The following is a 19,487-nucleotide window of genomic DNA, read 5'->3' as shown; positions in this document are numbered from 1 at the left end:
CTGGCAAAAGTGAAAGGGTGGACTCGCCAGCTTCAGATTCTTCTCTACTCTGCTGGTTGCTTACTGGCAGATATGTTCACAAATATTTCTCCATGCTTCTCAGTCTATTGCTTAAGCCGAGGACCCCCTCACAGGGGTTTCTGACAACCTCCTTTTGGCTTTGCTTCTGAACTCCTGGGGAAAGAGGTGTTCAGCTCTCCCTCCCATCTGATCAGTTTCGGGCTCCCTGATTCCTTTTAGTGAGTTTAGTCAGAAATCTACACTAACGATCTTTTCAGTCAATAAACAGCCTTTAGTAAACTGCTCTGTGCTAGGCCCTAGGGGAAAAGTAATTCTCAAAAGTAGTTTTAGGCACACCTGGGTGGCTCAGTGGGTTAGGAAGCTGACTCTTGATTTCAACTCGGGTCTTGATCTTAGGGTCATGAGTTCATGCCCCCCTTGGGCTCCACGCTGGGTGTGGAGCCTACTTAAGAAAATAGTTTTAAAATGTAATAGTGTTGAACAGTAGGTGAAGCTTTTCCATATGCTCTAATTTCCTTTTGAAGAGTAATTTTGAACAGTAGCCTGAAAGATACCCAAATCACTGGCCTCCTTGCCAAGTACTCAGGTACTCCTTAAGGCTGCATTATCAAATGTTTCATTCTTAATCCAGCCCAAATTGTGAGAATGAGAGGGTCAGAAGAGGAGCCAAGGGGAAGTGGGACCTTCAGGAAAGCTCCAGAAAGACGCTTTACCGGCAAAATTCCTGTCTCAGGGTAAAAGACCCTTCCTACAGACTTGACTGTGATTCTCTGCTCCACCAGTTAGCTCAGCTTCTAGAAATCCTCGTGGGAATTCGGAGTTAAGCCGAGTCACCTACCAGGAGGACGAAATGCTTTGCTAGAGATAGTTGTCCTCTTCCCGGTGAGAGGCCACGTAGCCGTGGGAGGCCCGCAGGTGTCTGGTTTGATCCGTCCTGGCGGGGGCGAGTCAGAGCACGACAGACCCAGCCAGGTGGCAGGGTAGACCCTAGACCTGAGCGCGTGGGGGCGTGGCTGCCAGGGGGCGTGGCTCGGCTGGGGGCGGGGCCTCGGGCGGCGCGGTAGCATTGCCGCCGTCGCGGGCGTGCTGGCTGGCGGGCGGCGGGCGGCGGGCCCGCAGTGGCGCGGCGTCCCGGCTGCGCGACGGGCCGAGGGCCATGGCCGCCTTTTCGGGCCCGGCAGGCGTTGGCGGCGCCAGCCCGTCGGGATTCGCCTTCGACTCCGGACTGGAGATCAAAACTCGTTCGGTGGAGCAGACGCTGCTCCCGCTGGTCTCTCAGGTAAAGTGGCGCCCGGCGCGGCCCTTCGTCTCCCTCCAGCCGCGGCCCGCGATGGCGGCGGCCGCTCGCACGGCCCGGGGCCGGGTCGGGCCCGGCGGGAGGCAGCCGCTGCCCCCCATTCCCAGCAGGACTGCGGCGTCGGGTCGGGCCGCCTGTCTGAGGCTGGGGGACCGGCCTCGGCTGCGGCTGCGGCGTTTGGTCTGGACCATCCGAAATCCGGCGGCGAGGCCGAGTGGGCTGCACGGCGGGGGGGGGCAGGGGGCGGGGAGCCCAGTGCGGCCCCGAGAGGCCGGCAGGCAGGTGCGCCGCCCGGCCTGCCCCGCGCGACCCGCCTCGGACTGTGGCTTCGGCGGCCCCCGGCCCAGCGAGGGGCCCCGCGCGGGCTCACCCGAGGCAGAGAGGACCCTGCGGGGGCCCACACGTTTGCATCCCCAGTCCACACCCCGACTGCTGGGCACTCCGGCCCGGGCATTCCTGCCGGCCTCCAAGTCCAGCGTGCTCTCCCCGAGGCCTTTGTCCCTGGTCCCCTGCGCGTGTCTGCTCGCTGGGCTCCCATTCCCCCCCCCCCCCCACTCTCCCGGGCCACCCTGCCTGCCCCTGCCCCTTAACCTGCCGCTCACTTCAGGCGGCTTTGTCTGGCTTCGGAAGAGTGCAGCGAAGCACTGTCTGATAGTTAATCCGGATACACATCTTTTTGCCAAATCCCGTCTGGGATGTATGCTTTATTGTATTTGTTGGTCGTAACAGAAGTCTGGAATCAGCTAATTGACGCGCCCAGTTTTACAGAAGTTTTTGTTACTGTGAGCCGAGTTATACGCAGCCTGAGGGCTAGAATTCCTCACCTCGATCTGTTGTAATGTGCCAAGCACTGTGGGGAGTGAAGAATTCTGTGCCTTCAGGAGCGCGTTGGCGATGTGTGATTCACAACTAGATTGTAATGTCTTTGTGACTCACGCTAGTATTGCCAAGACTTTAGAGGTAGAAGGAATCTTAAAGTTTATCTGACTCTAAATTAAAAAATTCTTTCTTACAGCATCCTTACACCTGGTCACCAGTCTCCTGCTTAAACATGTTCAGTGATGGGGAGACTGTAGCTCTTCCATAGAGTTTTAAATGCTGTCTCTTCTCCATCACAGCCCTGCAAATATTTGAAAATAGCAGTCACACATGTCCCTAGATTCCTGTTATGCTGATTAAATAAACAGCTTTTTTTTTTTTTTAACCTGTGCTTACTTTAGCTTGGCTAACAGAACAGTGAATGAATACACCTGACACACCTCCCCCCCCCCTTCCCTTCCATGTCTGAGGGAGGCACTGACCAGAGAGAAGGAGTGCTAGATTGGTTAATAATGTCTGCCACCACTACGACCAGTACAACCACAACCCAAAATGAGAAATACTGGAGTAGATTTAAGAGTGATAAGAGAGTGGTGGAGTTCAACCTGACAGTATTTTATCCATTTATTTAACAATATGTGTGTTGCTTACTATATGTTAGGTAATGGTTTAAGCACTTTATAAATATTAACTGTTTTCATTCTCATAACAATCTTATGAGGTAGATATGTGTTTATTCTCATTCTATGGAAGAGGAAACTGAGGAATAGTGAGGTTAAGTAACTTATCCTGGGGCTTTGAACTGTAAATGTCAAATTGGCATTTGAACCCAGGCTTTCTGGTTCCAGATTCTGTGCTTAGTTACACCATATGCTGTTTCTCTCTAGAGATTAGAAGCAGTGATGAGGTCAGCTAGTAGTAGGTACAGAGAAGGGAGTCCACAGTGGAAAAGCAAGGTGGAAAGTAGTTGTAATCTGGAGAAATGGTAACTTTTCACAGTATCACTGCTAAAAATGTATCAGTCCTACAGCTCTGCATTGTGTAATTCTGGGATAAAAGAGGGTGGAGTGGAGGAGGAAATGTGTGAATCTGTGAGTCCTGTGAATTGCTGCTTAGAGTTAACTAGAGGTCAGTGCTAAAGGGGGAAAAATGCCAATTTTTTTTTTTTTTCCTTATTAAAGATTCATTCAGGGTCATAGCCGAGGTTCTGCATCCCACATGTTATGTATCCACAGCTGTATCTTTAGTACAGTACCATAACTGACATTCCTAATGATTGACTGTACTCAACAAGTAACAGTTGAGTTTGCTTAGAATCAAGAAATGAATAAAGCATGGCCAGAACACTGTTAACAAAGCAGGAAAGTGTGGAGTACAATTTAGAGTGATTTTTAAGTTTCAGTGACTATTAGCTGATTAAAACTTCACCTTTCTAGAAAATTCATGTCCAGAAGTCTCATTTTTTAAGGATGCTGCATTATTATCCAACTCATGTTTCACCATTTTATCACAAGAATAATTTAAGTGATCATTTATTGTGTACTTACTAGCTGCTTCTTGAGGAACTTGTAGTCAAGTTGGGAGACAGGACATACAAAAATTAACACATGCCAAGTGTCAAATGAATAACATCAATAGTAAATGCTCTAAGAGCTCAGAGAAGGCATGGATGAGTCAGGAACGATGCTGTAAAGAAGACAGGGTCTTGAGGTGAGAAAGTAAGACTAGCATCATAAAATTTATTGAGTTTTAAGCAGGTATCATCTAACCTCTTCTGACTCTACAAGTAAAAAGTTCTGGGTTACTGGCCTTATTCTAAGAATGCATGGTTGAGTTAGTATTAGGCAAATGTGTATTGTTTTCTGCATTCATGTATTAGAAAAGATACATGTTCTTATCAGTAGATGCAGAAGAAGTATTCAATTAAGTCCAAATTATAACCATGATAAAAACACTTAGCAAACTAGTAATAAAAGAAAACTTCCTTAACCTGATAAAGAGTATCTGCAGAAAACCTACAGTTAACATCATAGCAACAAGTCAAATTTAAAACAAACATTTCCTGGTGCGCCTGGGTGGCTCAGTCGGTTAGGTGTCTGGCTCTTGATTTTGGCTCAAGTCATGGTCTTGGGGTCTTGGGATGAAGCCCTGAGTCGGGCTCCATGTGCAGTAGGGAGTCTGCTTGAACTTCACTCTCTCCCTCTCCCTCTGCCCCTCTACCCTGTGCTCTTTTGTGCTCTTGCTCTCTCTCAAATAAATAAATAAATCTTAACAAAACAAGACAAAATATTTCCTTTAAAACCAGAAACAAGAGGAGGGATATGTGCTATTGCAGCTTTTATTCGACACTGTACTGGAAATCCTAACCAGTGCAATGAGACAAGAAGTGAAAGGTGTAAAGAGAGAAGGAAAAAATCAAAACTTTCAAGAGTCTACAGATAAATCATAAAAACTAGGTTTAGTAAGCTCACTGAATGACTTTAGTCAACTACATTTTTCTACATTAAAAAAAAAAAGTAATTCTAAAAAAAATACCAGTTAGAATAAAAATTACAGCAGAAAATGAGGTTCTTAAGAGTATACGCATAGCAAAAGAGATGCCAAACTTTGTGAAAATAATTTTTTTTTAAAGATTTTATTTATTTATTTGAGAGAGAGAGAATGAGAGACAGAGAGCATGAGAGGGAGGAGGGTCAGAGGGAGAAGCAGACTCCCTGCCGAGCAGGGAGCCCGATGCGGGACTCGATCCCGGGACTCCAGGATCATGACCTGAGCCGAAGGCAGTCGCTTAACCAACTGAGCCACCCAGGCGCCCCGTGAAAATAATTTTTAAAAATTTTTATGTTTTTTAAAGATTTTCTTTTTAAGTAATCTCTAATCCTACTTGGGGCTCAAACTCACAACCCCGAGATCAAGAGTCATATGCTCCACACACTGAGCCAGCTAGGCACCCCAAGAATTTTAAAAATTTATTGAAAGCCAAAGTAGATCTAGATAAATGGAGTGAAGTACTGTGTTTATGACTAGATTGACTCAATATTATAGACGCATAAATTTAATACAATTCCAATGAAAACTTCAACAGGATTTTTGAGTAGAATTTGATAAAAAGTAATTATAATTTCATATAATTATATGAAAGAGCAAAGAGCCAAGAATAGCCAGAAGAGAAACAAAGTGGGAAGATTTCAAGGCATTATAAAGCTATCATAATTAAGGCAATAGACCAGTGAAAGGGAACAGAGAACCTAGAAACAGGTCCACACATATGTGGAAACTTGATAAATCACAGAATTGGCACTGCTGGTTAGTGGGGAAAGGAAAAACTTAAAAAATGGGGCTAAAACAATTGTTATCTAATAGTAACATATGAAATTGGATCCTTGTCTCACATGATATACAAAAATCAATTCCAGATAGATTAAGGACATCGATATGAAAGTGAAAACGTGTGACACTTTTAGGAAAAAAAAACCCAAAAAACTGGGCAATATCTTCACTACCTCATGGTGGGAAGTGATTTTTTAATATACCAGAAGTAAAAATTCTGAACAAAGATTGATAAATTTGACTCCATTAGAATGAAGAATGTCTTCTTATCAAAATTGAAAGGATAAGCCATAAAGTGGAAGAATATGATTGCAACACAAATCACCAATAAATGATTGGTAGTACCCAGAATAAAGAACTGCAATGAATCGAAAATAAAGATTACCTATTAAAGATTGGTAAAAATAAACAGTCATCTCATGTAATAGGAAACAGATGGCTAAAAGAAATGTAAAAGATATTCAATTTTATGAGAAATTAGTGGAGTACAAATTAAAACCACAATGAGAACAAGTATTGGTGAGGAATGTGGAGCCAATGGGAATGTCAAGAGTAAACCACTTTGGAAAACAGTTTGATGTAATCTAAAGTTGAAGGTGGGTATTACCTATGACCCAGCAATTCTACTCCAAAATCCATACCCTCTAGAGAAAGTCCTGCATGTGTATTAGAGACATGGATTGAAATGTTGATTTTTTTTTTTTTACTTCTAATGTCCCCAAACTGGAAACTACCTAAATCTACCTAAATGTCTTTTAACAGTAGGATGTTTAAATAAATTGTGTTATGTTCATACAGTGAGATATTGTGCAGCAGCAAAATAATTGAACTACAGTTATAATTATCAGTATGGGTGAATCTCAAAAACATAATGTTGAGTGAAAAAAAATTAAAGGCTCAAAAGCAGGCAAAATGAAACCATGTATCATTTAGGGATATAACATCTGTGCAGTAACAATAAGGAATAATAATAAGGAAGTGATGAGCACAAAATCAGGACAGTGGTTTCTTTTGGGGAGAGGGAGGTGGGTGATGTGGAAAGGTAGGGGTCCACAAGGCATGTGGGTTGTCAGAGGTACTGGTAATGTTCTCTTAAGTTTGGTGCTGGGTGCATATGTCTTCTGTTTCTTTATACTGTGCATATATATGTTATATATACTCATTTGTTTTATATTTTCTCATTCAGACAGTTGTTTAAAATGCCCTGGATTAGATCCCAAACACATTTTCTGCACCTTCCTTAATAATCATTTTGTTTTTGGGGCACCTGGCTGGCTTAGTCGGTTAAGCATCTGTCCTCTGCTCAGGTCATGATCCCAGGGTCCTGGGATTGAACCCCACATCGGGCTCCCTGCTCAGTGGGGAGTCTCCTTCTCCCTCTGTCCCTCCCCCCTGTTTGTGCTCTCTCTCTCAAATAAATAAAAATATTTAAGAAAAGCCCATCTTAAAAAAAAATAATCATTTTATTCTTCCTGTCAGAACGCCCACTCCCAGTCTTAAAATGTTTTTATCCAAGGAAGGGAAGAGGGATGTCTGCCACGTACCCCACCCTAGTGTGGAATGTTATTCTACCACCCACTAGTCTTTTCCTGTCTGTGATAGATTTACTTCATTCACCATTGTACAGACCCCTCACATTTCTAAGGTAGCTCACCTTGTCTTTCTGTTTCTCTCTGTATTGTCCTGTAGGCTTTTCAGGATCCTTGTCTCATTAATTGAAGATGAATAGAGAATGTATGGGGCCCTCTTTGCTAATTTATGTATGTGAATATATGTGTTTTTTTACTTGCAAACATAAAACACATAAAATAAGTGAAAGTGCCCTTTTTTTCTGATTCTTTTAAAACACCTCCCATGATTTGGTGTGTTTTCTTCCATACTGGTTTCTATAGCTGATTAGCTTTTTTTTTTTTTTTTAATAGCTCCATGCCCAACGTGGGGCTTGAACTCACGACCCTGACAGGATCAAGAGCCACATGCCTTACCGACTGAACCAGCCAGGCACCTCTAATTTTTATATCTAATTATTTTGAGAACTCACTAATGAGTTTAAGCCCAGAGACAAATTTCTCTGTACTAGGCTGGCTCCCTTAATTTTTTATTAAGCCATTGTTCATTTATCTGGGCTACTACCATTTTTTTTCTTCCTGGTCTTCACTTGCTTTCTTGCTTCCCCACAAAATAAGTAAGTAAACTAAGAAAATCCATTTCAGTGAAGAGATTACTGTGAGCTATTCTAGAAAATAAGAATAAGATCACAAACATGAGGAAAGAAGATTCTAGAAATGTAAACTGTAATATCTAACAATTATGTAATGTTTGCTATATACCAGACACTATTCTAAATACTTTATTTAATTTACTAATGTATTTTCCACAATGACCCTGTGAAATGGGTACTATTATTATTCGTGTTTTTACAAATGAGAACATGGAGTTACGGAAAGGTTAGATGACCTTTGTCATTGTCACATGACAGAGCCAGAATTCAAACCCAGGCAAAATAAGCCAGAGTTCATTCTCTTAACTGCTAGGATATACTTTGTTGGAGATTGTTACTTCTTGATACCCTTTGTTAGAAGGTATCAGATAAGCCCTACTTCTTACTAGAAGGTACCAAATAAGGTATCAAATAAGCCCTAGTTCTTATTCTTTTATTCCACAGCAGAAGTCTTCAATATATCAGATGCTTTCTTCCCCATAGGATGCCTTTCTGCCCTCCTTTTTCCAGTTCATTCAGGCATACTCTAGACTCGGGTCAGGGCGTCTTCAGGTTGTGTCTCCCAATTTAATATGCCTCCTATTTTTGTAGAATAATAACTAAAATTTTATTTGGCACATATAATTTACAAGGCACTCTCATCAACTGTCTTTTCCCTGATCTTTAGCATAATCCTGGGAGGAAAGAAGCAGTGTAATTACTAACAGCGTAGGCAACTTACTCCCTTTGTGACCTTGGGCAAATTCTTTACCTCTTCAAAGTTCAGGTCTTTATCTGTAAGTTGAGGGTAATAATAGTATCTGCCTCATAGAGATGTAAGCATTAAATGAATTAATTTGCATAAAACACATGCGATAGTGCCTGAGTGTTAAATGCTATCTAGTCTTATTTTTCACATGAAGTTTGATCTCAATTTTGTAAAACTGTATTTAGGTATGTATAAAACACGACTGAGAAAAATTATGGCAAAATCCTCATGGGGTTGTGTGATGATGAATAATTTTTATTTCTTTAGTCTTTCCTATATTTCCTTTTTTTTTTTTTTTTTAAGATTTTTTTTTTTTGGCAGAGAGAGTGGGGGAACAAAAGAAAGGGGGGCTAGGGGGGAGAGAGAAAAGCAGGCTCCCCACTGAGCAGGGAGCCCAAGATGGGGCTCAATCCCAGCACCCTGAAATCATGACCTGAGCCGAAGGCAGAGGCTTAACTGACTGAGCCACCCAGGCACCCCATTTCCCATTTTTTAAAAATAATCAACATGTATAACTTTTTGAGCCTCCCTTTTAAAAAGTTTGAGAATAATTTAAGGATATAAATCGACCTTTTAATAAGGAATTTTATAAATTGATTTGACTCCTGTATATGTCAGTTTCAAATGTATACCTGTATTTGGATTAAACATTTTCTAGGCTGCTTCGAGTAAAAGGAAGACAGCCACACCTAATTGTGCACTAGGGAGGATGCTTGTAATGAAACAAAATGTGTGTTTCAGAACTGAACAATAGTTGGCATTTTAGTCTAATTGCTGATCTTTTCTATATAATTGAAAATTTAAAGCTTTTGGTAATAAACACAACTTAAACTCCTTTTCACTCTAGAGTTTCTTCCAAGTTAATTGTTTGGAATAGTCAATGGTGATTAAGTCTTCTGTTCTCCAGGTGGTACAAAGAGTTCCTTAGGGTCTGTCTGGTGTGGGGAAGGATCAAAGGCTCCTAAGGACTACACACAGACACACAGACACACACACATACACACAGAATAAGTGGATTCAGTAAAGTTGCCAGAAAAAAAATCAACATAAAGAAATCAGTTGTGTTTCTATACACTGACAACAAAATATTTGAAAAAGAAATAAAACAATCTCACCATAGCATCAAAAACAATACTTAAGGGCACCTGGGTGGCTCAGATGGTTAAGCGTCTGCTTTCGGCTCAGGTCATGATCCCAGGGTCCTGGGATCGAGTCCCACATCGGGCTCCCTGCTCCTTGGGAGCCTGCTTCTCCCTCTGCTTCTCTCTCTCTGTCTCTCATGAATAAATAAATAAAATCTTAAAAAAAAAAAAACAATACTTAAAAAATATATTTAATCAAGGAGGTGAAAGATCTGTACACTGAAAACTGTAAGACTTTGATAAAAGAAATTGAAGAAGACACAAATGAGTGGAAAGATAGCCCATGTTCATGGATCTGAATTAAAATGTCCATAACACCTAAAGCCATCTAGAGATTCAGTGCAATCCCCTATCATAATTCCAAAGGCATTTTTTTCCCTACAGAAATAGAAAAACAATCCTAAAATTTGTACAGAAGCACAAAAGACTCCAACTAGCTAAAATAGTCTTGGGAAAGGAAAACAAAGCTAGAGGCAACACACTTCCTGACTTCAAATCATACTACAAAGCTGTAGTAATTAAATAGTATGGCACCAACATAAAAACAGACACATAGTCCAATGAAACTGAATCAAGAGGCCAGAAATAAATCCATACATATATGGTAAACTAATATTTGACAAGGGAGCCAAGAATAACCAATGGGGAAAGGATAGTTTCTTCAATAAGTGGTGTTGGAAAAACTGAATCATCACATGCAAAAGAATGAAACTGGACCCCTATCCAGTAAATGGACCAATGACTTAAATGTAAGACTTGGAACTATAAAACTCCTAGAAGAAAAGAGGGAAAAATCTCCTTGACATTGGTCTCGGCAGTGATTTTTGGATATGACACCAAGAATACAAGTAACAAAAGCAAAAATAAGCAAGTGGGACTACATCAAACTAAAAAGCTTCTGCAAGGGAAAGAAGCAATCAACAAAGTGAAAAGACAGCCTACAGAATGGAATAAAATATTTGAAACCATCTATCTGATAAGAGGTTAGCATTTAAAATATATATATATGGAGCTCATACCACTCCATAGCAAGAAAAAAATCTGACTTAAAAATGGGCAGAGGAGGGGCGCCTGGGTGGCTCAGTCGTTAAGTGCCTGCCTTCGGCTCAGGTCATGATCCCCAGGTCCTGGGATGGATGCTTAGTGGGGAGCCTGCTTCTCCCTCTCCCATTCCCCCTGCTTGTGTTCCCTCTCTCGCTGTCTCTCTCTCTGTCAAATAAATAAATAAAATCTTTTTTTAAAAAAAAAATGGGCAGAGGAACTGAACATTTGTTTGTTTGTTTATTGCAGAACTGCTTTTAATAACAAAAACTGGAAACAACCAAAATGCATATTAGTAGAGGAGTGAATCAATAAACTGTGACTGATTCGTATAAAATAAATACATCAGATCTACATATATCAATGTAGATCTCAAATTTATCAAATTTAACAACAACAAAAGCAAATCCAGAAAGATACAGTATAATACTATTTATCTGATACATATTGGAGTCACTTCAAACCCTGCCTCAGGGAAGGGTGTGAAGGGAATGAAAGGTAGTTCACTTTTATCTGTACATTTTAAAATCTAAAGCAAAACTAATAAAATCTCAACATTTTTAAAAAAGATTTATTAGAGTGGGAGCGGGGTGGGGGAGGGGCAGAGGGAGAGGGAGAGAGAGAGAGTCTTAAGCAGATTCTACGCTGCCTAACACAGGGCTTGATCTCATGACCCTGAGATCACGACCTGAGCCCAAACCAGGAGTCAGATGCTCCACCGTCTGTGCCACCCAGGCGCCCCTGAACAGACATTTTTTGAAAGAAGACACACAAATGGCCAATAGGTTTATGAAAATATGCTCAGCATCACTAATCATCAAGGAAACTAGGTCAAAACCACAATGAGATATCAACTCATACCTCTTAGAATTGGATGTTATCAAAAAGACAAGAAAACAAGTGTTGGTGAGGATGTGGAGAAAAGGGAAGCCTTGTGCACTATTAGAGGGAATGTAAATTGGTTCAGCCACTATGGAAAACAGCATGAGGGTTCCATAAAAAATTAAAAATAGGACTATCATATGACTCAGCAATCCCACTTTTGGGTATATATCCTAAGGAAATGAAATCGGGATCTTGAAGAGGTATTTGCACTCCCATGTTCATTGCAGTATTATTCACAATAGCTAAGGTATGGAAACAACCTCAGTGTCCTTCTATTGATAAATACATGGAGAAGATATGGTATAAATATACAATGGAACATTATTCAGTCATGAGAAAGAAGGGAATCTTGCCATTTGCTACAACATAGATGGACCTTGAAAGGCATTATGCTAAGTGAAATAAATCAGACAGAGAAGGCAAATACCAAATGATCTCACTTATATGTGGAATTTACAAAAGCCAAACCCACAGAAACAGTCCAATGGTGGTTGTGAGGGGCTATGTGGTGGGGAAAATAGGGAGATGCTGGTCAAACGGTGCAAATTTCCAGTTATAAGATGAATAAGTTCTAGGGATCTGATGTACAGCATGGTGACTATATGTTAACAACTCGGTATTATATACTTAAAAGTTGTTAAAAGAGTAGATCTTAAATGTTCTTACCACCACCACCAAAAAAAAAAAAATTATGTGAGGTAGTAAAGGTGTTAACTAACTATTGTGGTCATCATTTGTAGTTTATTGTGGAATCATATGCAATGTATATGTGCATCAAATCATCACATTGTACACCTTAAACTTACACAATGTTTTATGTAAGTTATATATCAGTCAAAATAAAGTACGTCTCAGAGTCAAATTGTCTGACTTGTAGAATCTTGGCTTTACCTTTTAATAGCTGTGAGACCTTAAATAAGCATCTTTTAATGTCAGCTGCCTTCTCTGTAAAAAGGGGATAAAGTGGTGCCTACATACTAAGATTATTGTGAAGATTAAATTAGATTATTTGTGCAAAAACACCTTTTTTTTGTGCCTGCCACATAGAGATGTTAGTGTTATGCCAATGCACTCTGTTTCTTCTACCACACATTTAGGGGTCCTCTTGGACAACACCAGTCTAATCCATCAAACAATCCAGTTTATCCGTTTTCCTCCATCTTGACTATTGCTGCCTTACTTCAAGCTGGCATTTTTAAAAAAAGATTTTACTGATTTGAGAGTGAGAGAGAATGTGAAAGTATGAGCAAGAGGGAGAGAATCTCAAGCCAACTGCACACTGAGCATGGAGTCCAACGCAGAGCCCGATCTCACAACCCTGAGATCATGAACTGAGCCAAAACCAAGAGTCGGACGCTTAACCAACTGAGCCATCCCTGTACTCCACGCTGACATCATCTTTTACCTGGACTATTGCAATGGTTTCCTAACTGGTCTCCTTCCTTCTACTTTTGCCACTTTATCAATCCACTCTTCTCCCCAGAAGGGAGTATTCTTTAAAAAAAAAAAACAAAAAAACATTTGAGATTGTATTAGTTATTTACTGCTGCAAAATAAGTTACCTCATACTTAATCGTTTAAAAACAACAAACATTTATTATTTTAGATTCTGTGTTTCAGGAATTTGTGAGTGGCTTACCTGCCTGGTTTTAGACTACTCACGTGTCTGTAAGCAGTAGGCCTCAGACTCTTGCTCTCTCGCTGTTGGTCAGAGGCCTCCCTCAGTTCTTTGTCATGTCAGACTGCATCCGGCTGGTCAGGTGACTTCATGACATGGTAACTGGCTTCCCCTAGAGTGAATAATCTCAGAGAGAGAAAGATTGAAACCGGAGTGTCTTTATGACCTGCCCATAAATGTAGCGTACCGTCACTTCTGCTTTATTAGAAGTGAATCACCAAGTTCAGCCCACACTCAAGGACAGGGGAACGAAGCTCCACCTCTTGAAGGAGGAATAGCAAAGAATTTGTGGACATATTTTAAAATCATCACACTCCACCCTCTGGCCACAGATCGTTTACTTTCTTCCCATTTGCAAACAACCTCCACCCCAGTCCTCCTAAAAGTCTCATTCCTCTAGGGCATCAGCTGGAAATTCAAGATTTTGGCATCTAATTCTGATTCAGATGAGGCTTTTTGTATGTGTAGTTCCTTAGATGTAGCTCCTTGAGTATAGTTCCATTTGATCTGAAAACTTGTGAACTACAGCGACAAATTATCTGCTCCCAAACACACAACTTATAGTGGTAGGACAGGCAGAGATTAATCATTATGGACATTTTTGTTAAAACAACAATAACACCCCCCAAAAAAACCAAACCAAAACAAACAGAATAGGCATAGGATAACTGCCATATACTTCTGTTTGAAAATGGGAAACATAAGAATAGGAATCACTGGTTCACAGTATTCTGAAAGCTACCAAGACACCTGTTAGCAGTACCTTGACGAAGACCTGCGGTGTGGGAATGATTCTTCATGGCTCTTAGCACTGCCCTCGGAGCCATCCTCGCTCATGAGAGGTGGCCCATGTTTGTAGCTGCATAGTTTCTCAGCCCGCTCCCTGCCTGTGGAAGCTTGGGGATTCAGAAGCCTCTCTTCATTTTGTACTGATCTATCTCCTTCAGTCCAAGCTGGTAGCATTCCTCTTGACATAATTAGCTTTAAAATTTTGTGGGTCTCCTGCGAATCTTATTGGGCTCACTCAATTAGGCAAACCATACCCACAAGTCTCTTTATGATAAGCCCTGCTCTAACTTGGGCTTTTGCTGGGGCTCCTGAGGACTATACCTCTAAAACTTCTCAGGAGACCTGTTGTTTAAGTGAATGGGTCTCTGGAACACCACCTTGAACACCATCTCTGAACACCATCTGAGATCTTAACAAGATTTTATAGTCACACTCTTAGCTTCATCTTTAGACCGTGCTTTCCTGACAGTGCCCTAGATTTTGTTTTTGCTTGGAAGCCATTCTTAATCTTAGCATCATTTGCCTTCTGGAGAAGCAAGGAATTTTCAGACCCAGTAGGGCCTGGCTTCTTTTTATTTAACAGTGTTTCCTTTAGCTTCTGTCTCACCTCTTATATTTTACGTTTTAAGCAAGAAACCAAGTGGCATCTTCAAAATCTGTCTTGAAATTTCCTTAGCTAGATCATCCAGTTCATTAGGTATATTCTGTAATTTACACATTCCTGGGGTGATTTTCTGCCATTACATAACAAAGATCCTCTTTTCTCCAGTTTCCAATAAGATTTTTCTCATTTTCCTTTAAGCCTTCACCCATAGTTTCTCAATGGTCACCATACTTCTATAAAGTTTATTCAGCACTCTCTAGCTTTTACTAACTCCTCAAAGTCCATTCAGCTTCCCAGGCCTGATGTCAAAGCCACTCCCACATTTTGGGTTTTGTTACAGCATTGCCCCAGTTCCAGATACCAAAACATGTATTTGTTATCTATTCATACATAACAAATTACCCCAAATTTACAGCCTTAATAAATATTTATTTATTGTATTATCATCTCATAGTTTCTGTGGGTCAAGAATTCTGCGATGGTTTACCTGGTAGTTCTGGATTAAGGTCTTTTGTGAGATGGAAATCAGGATGTTGGCTGGACCCACGGTAATCTGAAGGCTTGACTGAGGCTGAAGAATTTGTTCCCATCTTCACTCTTGCTGTAGGCAGGAGGCTTCAGTTCTTCATTACCTTTTGGCCAGAGGCCTCAGTTTCTTCCCCTGTGGGTCTCTCCATAGAATTGCATGAGTATCCTCCAAGATATGGTAGCTGGTTTTCTCCCACAGTGATTGATCTGAGATTGAGGAGTGGGAGAGATGGAAGTTACAATGTGTTTTATTACCTACTCTCAGAAGTATGCCATTGCTTCCATGTTATTCATTAGAAGTGAGTCACTAAGCTCAGTTCATACTTAAGGGGAGAAAAATGAGGCTCTACCTCTTAAAAGAAGAAATATCGAATAACTTATGGACACATTTAAAAATAGCTACAGGGGCGCCTGGGTGGCTCAGTTGGTTAAGTGTCGAACTCTTGGTTTGGGCTCAGGTCATGAGATCAAGCCCTGCAACGAGCTCTGCACTCAGTGCAGAATCTACTTGTCCCTCTCCCTCTGCTCCTCCCCCCCCAACTCTCTCTTAAATAAATAAATAAATAAATAAATAAATAAATAAATAACTACAGAGATTATGTCACTTTCCTGCTTAGAAACCCTTCAGTGGCTTCCTGTCACACTTAGAATAAAATACAAAGTCTTTACTCCAATTCACAGCCTTCCATGGCTGATCCCTGCCCACCTGCTGGATATTGGTTTATATTTGTCCTCTTGACCCTGTTCTTTGACCACTTCTGGCCTTACCTCATTTCTTGAACAGGACAGGCTCCCCTTCTCTCTGTCCCCATCTCCCCCTCTCCCCCCCTCTCTCCATATCCCTCTCCCTCCCTCTTTCCCTTTCTCTCTCTGTCTTTTAACAATTATATCTTCTCCCTAGAATGCTTTGTCTCCTGGTGTTTGCCAGCTTGGCTGCTTTATATCATTTAGATCTTAGCTTAAATAGCATTTCCTCATAGAAGGAAGACCAACCAATCTGAAGTAGCTACACAAATACTTTCTACCACATTATCCTATTTTAATCTTTTGCATAGCATTTACATTAATTTTTTTTGTTTACCTATTTGCTTGATTATCGTGTCTCCCCTCCTCCCACTTGAATGAGAGTTTGGGCCTTTCTTTCTTGTACATTGCTTTTTCATCATTGCATATGATAGGTGTGCAATAAATATATTTCATATGATTGCATTATTGTTATCCTGTTAGACTATAAGCTGAATAGGGACGGAGTTGTGTTAGTCTTGTTCACTGATACATCTTTAGAAACTGGCATCTAGGAAATATTAAAAAATTTAAAAATAATATTATAGGTGAGGAAATTTGGAAAGATTAAGTAAATTTCCCTGGGTCATTTAGCTGGTAATGGCAGAGCCGAGGCTCAAACCCAGGCCTTCCTGATTCTAAATTATTAATACCATAACATAAAGTGCCTGGCACATAGTAGTTGCTCAAAGAACCATTCCCTTCCTCTTTTCTTAATTCTCTGTTCTGGTCTTTGTTAATGCACTTATATAAATCATTTCACAGTTATATTTAGTGGACATGTACTATTTAGGATCTGTATTTTTTATGTAACATTGCTTAAATATTTTTATATGTCAGTATAGTTCATGTACTAGTTCTCTAGGACATTTTGAAGACTTATATTTGTTTCAACAAGCTTAACTTGTCACCTTTTATATTTTATTTCAGGGCCTGGAATCAAGTGTTAAAACTCTTGGTATTTGGGCGCCTGGGTGGCTCAGTTGGTTAAGCGACTGCCTTCGGCTCAGGTCATGATCCTGGAGTCCCTGGATCGAGTCCCGCATCGGGCTCCCTGCTCAGCAGGGAGTCTGCTTCTCCCTCTGACCCTCTTCCCTCTCATGCTCTCTCTCATTCTCTCTCTCAAATAAATAAATAAAATCTTTAAAAAAAAAAAAAAAAAAACTCTTGGTATTTAATTTACTTTGGGTCTACAACAACACTCAGAGAAGTATCGTAGATTACAGTGGTCATTTTAAAATGTTTGGCTAATTCAGTAAGCATGTATGGCACACTTACCCTTTTGTACGACCTATACACTGTGCTAGGCAGTGGAATGAAATGCAAGGGGAACAAGGTGCTGTCTCTACTTTCATAGCAGCTCAAGCCGTATTAGGGGAAACTAGATCTCTAGTATGCAGTAAGAACTAAGAAGTATTTTGGTTTTCTGTGGGGTTTATTTGAATGTAATGATCCCTCCTTTCCTACTTTTCTCCTGTCTTTAAATTTGTTGAAATATCTGGAGGGCTTCTGGAACTATGTGTCCCAGATAACTGTCATCAGGTAAACTTGGAATTGTTATTAATGGAAACATTGTCCTGAGGAGGGATGCAGGATGGATGCTTTGCTGGTTGTCCCTGGGTTGAAGCATTAAAGCTGTAAATTTAGTCTTAGGCCAAAGACTGTTGCTATATGGTGGACCTAGTCTCATATGCTGGACTTAATTTTCTTAGCCTTTGTGATACAGCTTTAAAAGATATTGAGATAGGGGCGCCTGGGTGGCTCAGATGGTTAAGCGTCTGCTTTCAGCTCAGGTCATGATCCCAGAGTCCTGGGATGGAGCCTTGCATGGGGCTCCCTGCTCGGCGGGGAGCCTCCTTCTCCCTCTCCCTCTACTACTCCCCCTGCTTGTGCTCTCTTGCACTCTGTCAAATAAATAAATAAAATCTTTAAAAAAAAAAGATTTTGAGATAAATTTTAATCAAGTTGCTTTCATCTTTTATTTTTAGATTACCACGCTTATTAATCATAAAGATAATACCAAAAAGTCTGATAAAACTCTGCAAGCAATTCAGCGTGTAGGACAAGCCGTCAACTTGGCAGTTGGAAGATTTGTTAAAGTAGGGGAAGCTATAGCCAATGAAAACTGGGATTTGAAAGAAGAAATAAATATTGCCTGTATTGAAGCTAAACAAGCAGGTATGTGATATTGATATTAAAGCCTATTTATACCAGTTTTATTGCTTTGGATATGATGACAAGTTACTGTCTTATTTTGAGTAAAGATGTGTACTGTGCCTTAGCCCTGTGATTACAGATTCCTAGGACATTAAAGGCCTGGATTAGCTTCCAGGAATATTGAACTTCTGTTGGCTCAAATCCTAAATCTGACACATTGAATTCTTTCACTGGGTAGGGTAGTGTCTTCCATTCTTGCCATTAACCATTGAAATGCCAGAGACATAGGAGAATGTGAGGCATAGACTCTGCCCTTGAGGAGCATATTAGTCTAATTGCCACCATGTAGAAAATGGAAATAAAATTAGCATGTTCGGGGATGTAAGTTTGAGCCCCACGTTAGGTATAGAAATTACTTAAAAATAAAATCTTAAAAAGATTAGCATGTTCCTATACTCATAGTAGACAAATCATAGCGATTTCAAATTTTGTAATGTCCCACAATTTTCTATAGCTGGTGGCACAAAAGCCTGAGAGAACCTGGGGTGTCTTGATGGATACAAATCGTTCACCTTTGTTGAAGTATAATTTATCCATTTATTCTTTCAGTAAAGATTTCCTGAGTGCTGGCTATAGGCCAGGCTTTCTTCTAGGCCATAGGGATATAGCTGTGTACACATCAGTCAAGGGTCTGCCCTCATGGAGCGTGCATTCTAGTGGGGGAGACCATAAACAAATGAATAGATATATAATAGTTATTCATGAAAAATTAAAGCAGAGTAAGGGTTAAGAGATCAATGGAGGTATATTTTAGAGAGGTCAGGTTTTCCCAATTTTGATGTTATTGACATTTTGGGCAGGATAATTACTTGTTGATAATTCTTTGTTGGGGGTGGGGGCTGTCCTGTACATTATAAAGTGTTTACCAGAATCCCTAGCTCCTACCTATTAGACGCCATTTGATTCCCCTCTTCCCACACTGTGACACCAAAAATGTTTCCAGACATTACCAAATGTCCTTCACGGGGTCAAAATGGCCCCCCGTTGAGAACTATTGAGGTAGGGGGTCAGGAAGCCCTTCTAAGGAAGTAACATTGTGACAGAGTCTGCTCCAATGAGGGCCCCAGCTACATGAATGAATATCTGGTACAATGGTACTTCTGGCAAGGAGGAGAGTGAGAACAGGTATAGGCTTCTAGAAGGGCAAAGACAGGAGCTTTGGACTGTGTTCTAAGTATGATAGGGGGCCTGGTGGAAGGTTTTTTGCGGGGTGGTGACATAATCTCATATTTTATTATTTTTATTTATTTATTTATTTTTAAAATTTTTTATTGTTATTGTAATCCCCATACATTACATCATTAGTTTTAGATGTAGTGTTCCATGATTCATTGTTTGTGCATAACACCCAGGGCTCCATGCAGAACGTGCCCTCGTCAATACC

At 40.7% G+C, this 19,487-nt stretch overlaps 1 protein-coding gene across 1 annotated transcript in view; it reads left to right on the top strand.

Moving 5' to 3' along the window:
- The first annotated feature begins 1,139 nt into the window (after window positions 1–1,139).
- The window catches only part of CTNNAL1 (catenin alpha like 1), a 65,767-nt gene continuing 47,419 nt past the window's right edge, over window positions 1,140–19,487 (top strand). Inside the window, exons 1-2 of the mRNA XM_044920326.1 lie at window positions 1,140–1,300; window positions 17,875–18,064. Coding sequence (XP_044776261.1) covers window positions 1,178–1,300; window positions 17,875–18,064 — 313 coding nt within the window. The 5' untranslated portion in view covers window positions 1,140–1,177. The remainder of the gene's footprint in view (window positions 1,301–17,874; window positions 18,065–19,487) is intronic.

The sequence above is a fragment of the Neomonachus schauinslandi genome, chromosome 13 (assembly GCF_002201575.2).
Source record: "Neomonachus schauinslandi chromosome 13, ASM220157v2, whole genome shotgun sequence".
In the NCBI taxonomy this organism is placed as follows: Eukaryota; Metazoa; Chordata; class Mammalia; order Carnivora; family Phocidae; genus Neomonachus; species Neomonachus schauinslandi.
Note: the sequence above shows the minus strand (reverse complement) of the source record. Positions and strands in the feature narration are given on the sequence as shown.